The following is a 13,197-nucleotide window of genomic DNA, read 5'->3' as shown; positions in this document are numbered from 1 at the left end:
ACCTGTACCAAAATTATTTCAATACTTTTTGGTACTTTTCTAAATAAAGGGCACCACAAAAAATTGCATTATTGGCTTTATTTTAACAAAAAAATCTTAGGGTACATTAAAAAGTTTTCTTATTGCACTTTTGTCCTTAAATAAAATAGTGAACATACAAGACACATTTTCTTTGAGTAGTAAGTAAACAAACAAAGGCTCCTAATTTAGTCTGCTGATGTATGCAGTTACATATGTGTTACGTCTGTGTGGCATGGTGATGCCAAGTTTGGCCTTTCGTGGATGCGTCGAACGAGAAAACAGCAAGAGGTAAGCTATTATGATTTATTTAAATAACAAAAGGAGCTATAGAACAAAAATACTGGAGCTAAGCATAAAGGCAAACCAAAGTGCTAGCATCGAAGGCTCGGAAGGCAAACAGCAAAACTAAACTTGGCACGAAGGCACAAATAGGAAAAACAAACAATTAGCATGAGAGGTAAGAATAAACAGAAACGCAGCAGTAGAAATGGGTAGAGAAATTCTTGAATAGTTGCGTGAAAGCAAACTGAAAAGAAGATGCACCGTTGCATGAAAACAAACTCGGATCCCAGAATGAACAACACAAAGAGGCAGGCTTATATAGGAAAGATGATGACCATTAACAGGTGTGTGGGACCCGAGAGTAGCAGGTGGAACTAATAGAAAACCATGGTGACAAACTAAACAGGAAATAAACGGTCAAATGACGGAGAGTGATACACATTGGAGCAGTAAACAATAATGTGTAGAGATCCGAAAAGCGGATCTCAACAATATTGTGTCATTTATCATTCTATTATTTTGTCGAAACCATTAAGAACAAGTGGTAGAAAATGAATTATCAATCTACTTGTTCATTTACTGTTTAATTTCTCTTTTAACATGTTCTACCTACACTTCTGTTAAAATGTAATAATAATTTATTCTTCTGTTGTTTGGATACTTTACATTAGTTTAGGATGTATCAATTCGATACTAAGTAGTTGCAAGATCGTACATTGGTCATATTCAAAGTCCTCATGTGTCCAGGGACATATTTCCTGAGTTTATAAACACAATATGAATTTTACAAAAATGAACGAAAATGTGATGCCAAAAAATATCAACCTAATCATAGTAGTATTGACGAGATACGCTCCTGTACTTGGTATCAGTACAGTGGATGTCAGGTGTAGATCCAACAATGGCGTTTGTTTACCTTGTAGTGTAGTGAAGCATTTTTAGCTATTCCTCGTCCTGCAGTGATAATGATACTTGCAAGAAACTTACTTTATTTGTCGCCATGGAGACAACGATTAGTGATTTAGATGTAGCTACGACACTGCAAACTGCGTCTGGACTTTAGCCGCTTAAAGCATTTATTCCTGAGGGCGTTTCAGTGTTATAACTTCACCTTTCACCGTTAGTTTTTCAGCCAAAATGCGTCCGTTCTCCTTTTTCTGTCTACACAATGTGTCCGATTGCAAGTACTCTGTGATTATGCGCTGCCGAACATGCTCCTCTGCTTGTAAAAAAAGTAATGACACCACAACACCAAGACAACGGTGCGAGAGGGACTGGTACTTTTCAGAGGCAGTATAGTACCGAATATGATTCCTTAGTATCGTGGTACTATACTAATAACGGTATACCGTACAACCCTAATATGGGCATATAGGGTCTAACACCAATGACCTCTGACCTTACTGGTGCTTTTTTTTCTCTGGGTGAATGGAAAACAATTCCCAGAAACATAAATGAAAAGAACATCTTCACATTTTTCATTTCCTGGAAGCCTAATGGCAGGGGTCAAGACTATACCTTCACCTGCAAAGTGGAACTACAGAAAAACAGTTTTCCCTTTAAAACATTTCCCTTGAACAAACACACTTATTACACACACTTTTCTTCAGGCGCTCGCTCAGAGTGACAGCCCAGACGGGGTCAACGAGTGGAGCGACGCCCGCGGTTTTGTTACAGGAAACCCTTCCGTGTTAGTCTGGAATGATGGAGGCCTACGTTTTTGACAGACAGCCGACAGCGCTTTAGACAGGCTGCACTGGAAAGGGGGGCAGAGGGGGGATACTTCCGGAAAAAAATGAGCGAGACTTTGTGCATGTGTGTGCTGCTCGAAGATCATCAATTTAACAGGAGCACTCTGCTATCTTTAAAGGGGAACTGCACTTTTTTGGGGGGAATTTTGCTCCGCTTATCCGAGGTCGGGTCGCCGGGGCAGCAGCACTTTATTTGTTTTAAACTATTGCAGTGGCGTTCTGTACAAAAAGTGCACTTTAATATAGTTTTGATATGTCATCTTAGTGACAACATGCACATAAGTACACTTTTTTTGTTTTAAATTATTGTAGTGGCGTTCTGTACAAAAAGTGCACTTTAATTTAGTTTTGATATGGCATCTTAGTGACATCATGCACAAAAGTGCACTGTATTTGTTTTAAACTATTGTAGTGGCGTTCTGTACAAAAAGTGCACTTTAATTTAGTTTTGATATGTCATCTTAGTGACATCATGCACAAAAGTGCACTTTATTTGTTTTAAACTATTGTAGTGGCGTTCTGTACAAAAAGTGCACTTTAATTTAGTTTTGATATGTCATCTTAGTGACATCATGCACAAAAGTGCACTTTATTTGTTTTAAACTATTGTAGTGGCGTTCTGTACAAAAAGTGCACTTTGATTTAGTTTTGATATGTCATCTTAGTGACATCATGCCCAAAAGTGCACTTTATTTGTTTTAAACTATTGTAGTGGCGTTCTGTACAAAAAGTGCACTTTAATTTAGTTTTGATATGTCATCTTAGTGACATCCTGCACAAAAGTGCACTTTATTTGTTTTAAACTATTGTAGTGGCGGTCTGTACAAAAAGTGCACTTTAATTTAGTTTTGATAAGTCATCTGAGTGACATCATGCACAAAAGTGCACTTAGAGCTTCTTTTAAAATGTATCTGATAATTAGCACTTTCTGTTTTTAAATGACATGAATGTGTGTGCCACTGCTTAATAACTGTTTAATAAATACAGTTTTGGTCAATTGATTTACCTCCCTGCATGAAAGTTTAAAAGTAACATATATTAATGCAGTATGAACAAGATTGTTTTAATGTAGACCAGGGGTCACCAACATTTTTGAAACCAAGAGCTACCTCTTGGGTACTGATTAATGCGAAAGGCTACCAGTTTGATACACACTTAAAAAAAATGCCAGGAATAGCCAATTTGCTTAATTTACCTTAATAAATAAATCTATATATACATATATAAAAATGGGTATTTCTGTCTGTCATTTTTCCTTTTACGGAAGGTTTTTTGTAAAGAATAAATGATGAAAAAAACACTTAATTGAATGGTTTAAAGAGGAGAAAACAGGAAAAAAAATTAAAAAGACTTTGAAAACATAGCTTTCAATTTCGACTCTTTGAAAAAAGAAGAGAAAAACTAGCTAATTCGAATCATTTCGAAAAAATCAAAAAAATAATTTATTGAACATCATTAGTAATTTTTCCCGATTAACATTAATTTTAGAATTTTGATGACATGTTTTAAAATAGGTTAAAATCCAATCTGCACTTTGTTAGAATATATAACAAATTGGACCAAGCTATATTTCTAACAAAGACGAATCATTATTTCTTCTAGATTTTCCAGAACAAAAATTCTAAAAGAAATTCAAAAGACTTTGAAATAAGATTTAAATTTGATTCTAAAGATTTTCGAGATTTGCCAGAATAATTATTTTGAACTTTAATCATAATAAGTTTGAAGAAAAATTTCACAAATATTCTTCGTCGAAAAAACAGAAGCTAAAATAAAGAATTGAATTAAAATGTATTTATTATTCTTTACAATAAAAAAAATTAGTTTACTTGAACATTGATTTAAATTGTCAGGAAATAAGAGGAAGGAATTTAAAAGGTAAAAAGGTATATGTGTTTAAAGATCCTAAAATAATTTTTAAGGTTGTATTTTTTCTCTAAATTTGTCTTTCTGAAAGTTATAAGAAGGAAAGTAGAAAAAATAATGAATTCATTTAAACAAGTGAAGACCAAGTCTTTAAAATATTTTCTTGGATTTTCAATTTCTATTTGAGTTTTGTCTCTCTTAGAATTAAAAATGTCGAGCAAATCAAAACCAGCGTGCTAATAAATAAATACAATAAAAAAAAAATTGAGGCAGCTCACTGGTAAGTGCTGCTATTTGAGCTATTTTTAAAACAGCCCAGCGGGCGACTCATCTGGTTCTGGTTCTGTGTGACCCCTGATGTAGACACACGGAATCATCATACTGCTGTGATTATATGCATCAAGTATTCATTCAAAATATCGAGATAGATATATAGTGTATCGTGACATGGCCTGAAAATATCGAAATATATAAAAAAGGCCATACCGCCCGGCCCTAGGGGAAAGCCAGCTTTTTTTTATTCACGTCAGCTGGCCAAGGTTAAAAATCTTCTTTCTAGGCAACAGTTTGAGACAGTTTTCCATGCCTTTATCACATCTCGGCTGGATTACTGTGAATCTTTGTATTTTGGAATTGGCCAATCCCTCCCTCTTACGTCAGCAGCTGGTCCAAAATGCAGCTGCCCGACTTTTAACCAACACAAGAAAAAGAGAACACATGACTCCTGTTTTAGCCTCCCTCCACTGGCTGCCTGTGGCTTTTAGAGTCCATTTTAAAATTATATTACTTGTCTAAAGTGTTTTCTATTGGGGCTCCAGTACTCTAGAATGCCCTCCTGGTAACAGTTAGAGATGCATTTAAGTCCCATCTTAAAACTCATTTGTATACTCTCGCCTTTAAATAGACCCCCTTTTTAGATCTGCCGTTTCTTTTCTTTTCCTCTCTGCCCCCTTCTCCCTTGTGGAAGTGGGGGCACAGTTTCAGTGGCCATGGTTGAAGTGCTGGCTGCCCAAAGTCGGGACATGGGGTGGACCGCACACCCGTACATTGGTTGGGGACATCTCTGCACTGCTGACCCCGTCTCCGCTAGGGGCGGCCTCCTGCTGCCTCCACTATGGACTTGACTCTCACTATTATGTTAGGTCCACTATGGACTGATCTCTTTACATCCACTATGGACTGGACTCTCACTATTATGCTGGATCCACTATGGACTGGACACTCACACTATTATGTTAGATCCACTATGGACTGGACTCTCATTATTGTGTCAGATCCACTATGGACTGGACTCTCACTATTATGTTAGATCCACTGTGGACTGGACACTCACACTATTATGTTAGATCCACTATGGACTGGGCTCTCATTATTGTGTCAGATCCACTATGGACTGGACTCTCACTATTATGTTAGATCCACTGTGGACTGGACTCTCACTATTATGCTGGATCCACTATGGACTGGACACTATTATGTTAGATCCACTATGGACTGGACTCTCACTATTATGTTGGATCCACAATGGACTGGACTCTCACTATTATGTTAGATCCACTATGGACTGGACTCTCATTCTTGTGTCGGATCCACTATGGACTGGACTCTCACTAGCGTGAGTTTTCCTTGCCCTTATGTGGGCCTACCGAGGATGTCGTAGTGGTTTGTGCAGTCCTTTGAGACACTAGTGATTTAGGGCTATATAAGTAAACATTGATTGATTGATTGATATTATGTTAGATCCACTGTGGACTGGACTATCACTATTATGCTGGATCCACTATGGACTGGACACTATTATGTTAGATCCACTATGGACTGGACTCTCACTATTATGTTAGATCCACAATGGACTAGACTCTCACTATTATGTTAGATCCACTATGGACTGGACTTTCATTATTGTGTCGGATCCACTATGGACTGGACTCTCTCTAGTGTGAGATTTCCTTGCCCTTATGCCTACCGAGGATGTCGTAGTGGTTTGTGCAGCCCTTTGAGACACTAGTGATTTAGGGCTATATAAGTAAACATTGATTGATTGATTGATATTATGTTAGATCCACTGTGGACTGGACTCTCACTATTATGCTGGATCCACTATGGACTGGACACTATTATGTTAGATCCACTATGGACTAGACTCTCACTATTATGTTAGATCCACAATGGACTGGACTCTCACTATTATGTTAGATCCACTATGGACTGGACACTATTATGTTAGATCCACTATGGACTAGACTCTCACTATTATGTTAGATCCACTATGGACTGGACTCTCACTATTATGTTAGATCCAGAATGGACTGGACTCTCACTATTATGTTACATTCTAAATTGTTGTCCTGTGTTGTATTATTATCATAATCAATTAATAAAGGCAAAAGTACAAATTAGTTTCTCAAAAGTATCGATAACCCAAAGTACCCCCCCCCCATTAGATGACGACACTTCCGGTATCGGTATCAGCGATACTGGCCGGTATCGGATCGGATCGGTATCGATACCCAAATTTGCGATATTGCCCACGCCGATTGTCTTCTGCAGCGTTTACGTAACTTCCTTACCACGTCGATCTGATTGGTTCTCTTCCCAACTCCTCCCGCCTCTTCCTAACGAAATGAGTTCCGATTGGATCTCGTCTCTGGCAGACATTTTCGTCTCATTTTTATTCGTCTACGAATATGTCAATACACCTCGTCATCGTCTTAGTCCACGTCAATTATTTTTTATTTAGTTATTGTCAGAGGTGGGTAGAGTAGCCAAAAACTGTGCTCAAGTAAGAGTACTGTTACTTTAGAGCAGTGGTCCCCAACCACCGGTTTTAGAGCAGTGGTCCCCAACCACCGGTTGGGGCCCAATTGGTACCGGGCCGCAGAAGAATTTTTTATTAAAAAAAAAATATATATAAATATATATATTTTTTTTTTATTAAATCAACATAAAAAACACAATATACACTTACAATTTGTGCACCAACCACAAAAACGTCCCTTTTTCATGATAAAGAAAAAAAAATAAATACAAAAAAAATAAAAAAGGACCCCCCCCCCCGGGCCGCGGGACAAATTTTTAAGCGTTGACCGGTCCACGGATACAAAAAGGTTGGGGACCACTGCATTAGAGATGTATTACTCGAGTAAAAGTAAGGAGTAGTCACCCAAATATTTACTTGAGTAAAAATAAAAAGTATGTTGTGAAAAAACTACTCAAGTACTGAGTAACTGATGAGTAACCTGTTTGTTTAATGATTACGGCAACAAATAATGCACAAAAACATAAAAATAGCAATGAGCAAATTCAGAGCCAGGAATATCTCTTAAGCAACTAAAACAATAATATATATTAAATAATAATACATTAAAATAAAATGGCAAATTGAGCCACAATAACTTAACAGCACCATAGGCTCAGTAGGCATTGATTGATTGATTGGATTGAAACTTTTATTAGTAGATTTCACAGTACAGTACATATTCCCTACAATTGACCACTAAATGGTAACACCCCAAAGGGTTTTTAAACGTCAATCAATTATTTAATAAATGACCAAGTCGAGGTGATCTACCTCACATATACATACACACACATATATATATTAATATGTCCAGGGTGTACGCCGCCTTCCGCCCGATTGTAGCTGAGATAGCTGCCAGCGCCCCCCGCGACCTCAAAAGGGAATAAGCGGTAGGAAATGGATGGATGGATGGAGATATATATATTTATATATATATATATATATATACATACAGTATATAATTTATATTTATTTATTTTGCCGTTTTTGTTGACATGTTAAAGGTGTTTTAATGAATATATAGGCATGTTTAACACATAGATTCCTATCTTTCATGAAGACAAGAATATAAGTTGGTGTATTACCTGATTCTGATGACTTGCATTGATTGGAATCAGTATTGCTGATAACGTCCATGTTTTCAAATGGAGGAGAAAAAAAGTTCTTCCTTTCTGTCTAATACCACATGAAAGTCGTTGGTTTTTGGCATTTTATTTGTCCAGCTTCTATATTTGTTTTATACACTTTACAATAAATACATTGGCGGCAAACTCCTTAGCTTGCTCGCTTGTTTGCGCTGGCTTTTGGAGACTCTTATTTTGTTAGCGCAGGCGCGACGGAGCGGCGCTTTTATTGTGAAGACAGGAACTGTGCGGTCAGCCATTAGGCTTTTGACGGGAAGTACGGTTGAAATAAAAAGTGTCTTTTTTCCTTTACACTTTTGATTGATTGATTGAAACTTTTATAAGTAGATTGCACAGTACAATTGTGACAGTTTGACCCCATACTGTCACTGTTTGACCATGCACATTTGTTAAGAAGCTCAACATTGACACACTACAAACAGCATGCTCCACAAACAAGATGCAACCTGTCACTCACCATGGCTCTGAAGGTGTAGCTAAAAGAGTCAGGAAGGGGCTGAGGGCTTTATGTAGGTGAGCACACCTGCTTGGACTAATTAGGCCTAATTTGGGCCAAACCATTACTGTCAGTAACTGGGTGTTGAAGAGGGACACTGGACATTTGAAAGTTGTGTTGTCTAAAAGTACAATGTGAATATTTTTTGGACATGTAATTGTTACTTATGGTGTAAATTACAAAATAACTGATTTCTTAATTTCCCCTGTCAAAATGGTCCCAGCTAGTGGGCGGAGCTATGGACTATTTAAGTGGGGAAAATGCCATTTTTCTGCCAGTCACTGCCAGATGAGGTTCTCTGTCCTGACCAAGCGTTTCGGTCTTCATACATCAAACCAACTACTGAGGTGATTATTTTGTTGTGGTGTAACTGGTTCAATGAGTTTTTGTTGATTGCTAATTTATTTTGCTAAATCTGTTTTGTCATTTAATTATTTACTTTGATATATTTGATGTTTGACCTTTTGATTGTGAATATATGTATTTTGATTTAATTTTAATATGCTTTTTGATATATAGGCCTATGTAACGCATGCGATATATAGGCCTATGTAACGCATGCGACTTTTTGAAATACATTTAGAATATAAATGTACTGTATATAATATACAATACTAATATTGTCTTTATTTATTACTGTTAGAGATTGTGGGTGTTTTGTCTTCCTGTTGTTGTTCACGTTTTGACACTTTTTGGGATTTAAATACTTGCCATCCTTGATTTGAAGTCCGGTTAGGTTGCAAAGGTTACATTACCTTCACCCGAGACGGGGTGTGAAAACAATACATATTTCGAACAATTGACCACAAAATGGTAACACCCCAATAAGTTTTTCAACTTTTTTAAGTCTGATTCGACGTGTGACGGTCACGTGACCGCCTGGCTCTGTTTGATTGGTCAAACGTCACCAGTGACTGCATGTGTAAATCTTACTTTGAAAAACCAAAACAAACATTAATAGATCGATTAAAAAAAAAAAAAAGTAGCGAGCTGATTGTAGATAAATGGAGCGGAGTAAAAGTAGCGTTTCTCCTCTATAAATATACTCAAGTAAAAGTATGTTGCATAAAAACTACTCTTAGAAGTACAATTTAACCCAAAAGTTACTCAAGTAGATGTAGCGCATTCCTACCCACCTCTGGTTATTGTCTCGTTTTAGTCAGAAAAAAAAATCGTTGACGATAACTATGACGAACATTTTTCGTCAACAAAACGCACACTGATGTGAGGACAGTGTGATGGCGTCTCAGTGCAAGTAAGGACGGCGGAAGAAAAGTCCCACTCACCTACACACGACTCTCCATTGGCAGAAAACAAGCCGTTGTCATGGAAACCCTCGCGGCACTCGCAGTGGTACCATCCGGGCAAGTTGACACAAGTGGATTTACTGTCACACTCCACGAAGCCGTCGGCACACTCGTCGATGTCTGCGGAAGGACGAGGAGAAGGTTGAGGTGACGAGAAGGAAATGTGGTTTTTCTAACCATGTTCTTTGCATGGAGCCGTGGACAGTTTTAAAGCAGGTTCCAATCAAACTCCTCTTATCATATTAATAAAAACTATTTTAAACCGTTCAGTGGTTTAGTTGATCAATATAATGTACCCAGAAATCATTTTTATCTCTTTAAAACATGCTGTAAATATATGCATGTCCTCTGAAAGTATGTCTTTAAATAGCCATGAACTGGAAGATGCACTTTTTAATCAAGATACATTTAAGAAATTAATTAAACTATTTTATGGAATAATAAGTAAACACCACACTAGAAATGCAAATGATGCATGTGTTCGGAAATGGATGATGGACTTAAACATTTTAGATCAGGGGTCACCAACCTTTTTGAAACCAAGAGCTACTTCTTGGGTACTGATTAATGCGAAGGGCTACCAGTTTGATACACACTTAAATAAATTGCCAGAAATAGCCAATTTGCTCAATTTAACTTTAATAAATAAATCTATATAGATAAAAAAATGGGTATTTCTGTCGTACATTTTTTTCCTTTTACGGAAGGTTTTATGTAGGGAATAAAAACACTTAATTGAACGTTTTAAAGGAGGAGAAAAGACGAAGAAAATTTAATTGTGAAACATAGTTAATCTTCAATTTCGACTCTTTAAAATTCTAAATTCAACCGAAAAACTAGCTAATTTGAATCTTTTTGAAAAAATAAAAAAAATGAATTTATGGAACATTAATAATTTTCCCTGATTAAGATTAACTTTAGATTTTTGATGACATGTTTTAAATAGGTTAAAATCTAATCTGCACTTTGTTAGAATGTATAACAAATTGGACCAATATATATTTCTAACAAAGACAAATCATTTCTTCTGGATTTTCCAGAACAAAAATTTTAAAAGAAATTCAAAAGACTTTGAAATAAGATTTAAATTTGAGTCTACAGATTTTCTAGATTTGCCAGAATAATTTTTTTGAATTTTAATCATAATAAGTTTAAAGAAATATTTCACGAATATTCTTCGTTGAAAAAACAGAAGCTAAAATGAAGAATTAAATTAAAATGTATTTATTATTCTTTACAATAAAAAAAAAAATACTTCAACATTGATTTAAATTGTCAGGAAAGAAGAGGAAGGAAGGTAAAAAGTAAAAAGGCATGTGTTTAAAAATCCTAAAATTCTCTAAAGTCTCTAAAATTGTCTTTCTGAAAGTTATAAGAAGCAAAGTAAAAAAATAAGTGAATGTATTTAAACAAGTGAAGACCAAGTCTTTAAAATATTATCTTGGATTTTCCAATTCTATTTGAGTTTTGTCTCTCTTTAGAATTAAAAATGTCGAGCAAAGCGAGACCAGCTTGCTAGTAAATAAATACAATTTAAAAAATAAAGGCAGCTCACCGGTAAGTGCAGCTATTTGAGGTATTTTTAGAACAGGCCAGCGGGCGACTCATCTGGTTCTTACGGGCGACCTGGTGCCTGCGGGCACCGCGTTGGTGACCCCTGTTTTAGATGAAAGAGACATATCATGGAATGATATTTGGAAAAATGCCAATAAGCCCTTTAGAAACATCAAAGATAAGATGACTCAATTTAAGATATTGAATCGATTGTATTTTACTTCTCAGCTGTTTAAAATAGGTGTAGTAGATAGAGTTATGTACCAAGTGTCAGGCAGCTGAGGGAACTCTTGTTAGCTTTCACTGTTATGCTGATGACACCCAACTCTACATGCCCCTAAAGCTGACCAACACGCCGGATTGTAGTCAGCTGGAGGCGTGTCTTAATGAAATCAAACAATGGATGTCCGCTAACTTTTTGCAACTCAACGCCAAAAAAACGGAAATGCTGATTATCGGTCCTGCTAGACACCGACCTCTATCTAATAATACAACTCTAACATTTGACGATTAAACAAGGCGACTCTGTAAAGAATCTGGGTGTTATCTTCGACCCAACTCTCTCCTTTGAGTCACACATTAAAAGCGTTACTAAAACGGCCTTCTTTCATCTCCGTAATATCGCTAAAATTCGCTCCATTCTGTCCACTAAAGACACTGAGATCATTATCCATGCATTTGTTACGTCTCGCCTCGACTACTGTAACGTATTATTTTCGGGTCTCCCCATGTCTAGCATTAAAAGATTACAGTTGGTACAAAATGCGGCTGCTAGACTTTTGACAAGAACAAGAAAGTTTGATCACATTACGCCTGTACTGGCTCACCTGCACTGGCTTCCTGTGCACTTAAGATGTGACTTTAAGGTTTTACTACTTACGTATAAAATACTACACGGTCTAGCTCCATCCTATCTTGCCGATTGTATTGTACCATATGTCCCGGCAAGAAATCTGCGTTCAAAGGACTCCGGCTTATTAGTGATTCCCAAAGCCCAAAAAAAGTTTGCGGGCTACAGAGCGTTTTCATTTCGGGGTCCAGTACTCTGGAATGCCCTCCCGGTAACAGTTCGAGATGCCACCTCAGTAGAAGCATTAAGTCTCACCTTAAAACTCATTTGTATACTCTAGCCTTTAAATAGACTCCCTTTTTAGACCAGTTGATCTGCCGTTTCTTTTCTTTTTCTCCCATGTCCCACTCTCCCTTGTGGAGGGGGTCCGATCCGGTGGCCATGTACTGCTCGCCTGTGTATCGGCTGGGGACATCTCTGCGCTGCTGATCTGCCTCCGCTTGGGATGTTTTCCTGCTGGCTCCGCTGTGAACGGGACTCTCGCTGCTGTGTTGGATCCGCTTTGGACTGGACTCTTGCGACTGTGTTGGATCCATTATGGATTAAACTTTCACAGTATCATGTTAGACCCGCTCGACATCCATTGCTTTCCTCCTCTCCAAGGTTCTCATAGTCATCATTGTCACCGACGTCCCACTGGGTGTGACTTTTCCTTGCCCTTATGTGGGCCTACCGAGGATGTCGTAGTGGTTTGTGCAGCCCTTTGAGACACTAGTGATTTAGGGCTATATAAGTAAACATTGATTGATTGATTGTTCATTTATTGTGGGAATGTCAGAGAATAAAAGAGTTATGGTTGAAAACAACAAAAGAAGCAATCACATTCCTTAATACAAACATCCCAATGACATTGCGAACTTGTATTCTTGGGGATCTCCATCAATTTAGTAACATGTCATCAAAGAGTAAAAATGCATTTCTTTCAATATGCATAATAACAAAACGGGTAATATTAAAAAAATGGATAAATGTTGATAGTCCAACTTATATTGACTGGTATACACAAGCTATGGAGATGATATCAGTAGAAAAAAATGCATTTAGTTTAGATAATAATGAGGCATATATTGGAATACGGGATCCATATTTGAAATTTTGTTTTAAATATTAAATGAACCAAAATAT

General features: G+C 37.0%; 1 protein-coding gene across 1 annotated transcript in view; it reads right to left on the bottom strand.

Moving 5' to 3' along the window:
- LOC133563738 (protein kinase C-binding protein NELL2-like) overlaps positions 1-13,197 on the bottom strand; it is a 142,336-nt gene that overhangs the window by 28,576 nt on the left and 100,563 nt on the right. Inside the window, exon 4 of the mRNA XM_061918036.1 lies at positions 9,648-9,788. Coding sequence (XP_061774020.1) covers positions 9,648-9,788 — 141 coding nt within the window. The remainder of the gene's footprint in view (positions 1-9,647; positions 9,789-13,197) is intronic.

This window comes from Nerophis ophidion, linkage group LG12 (assembly GCF_033978795.1).
Source record: "Nerophis ophidion isolate RoL-2023_Sa linkage group LG12, RoL_Noph_v1.0, whole genome shotgun sequence".
NCBI classification, from domain to species: domain Eukaryota; kingdom Metazoa; phylum Chordata; class Actinopteri; order Syngnathiformes; family Syngnathidae; genus Nerophis; species Nerophis ophidion.
The sequence above is the reverse complement of the archived record's forward strand: the minus strand, read 5'-3'. Positions and strand labels throughout refer to the sequence as shown.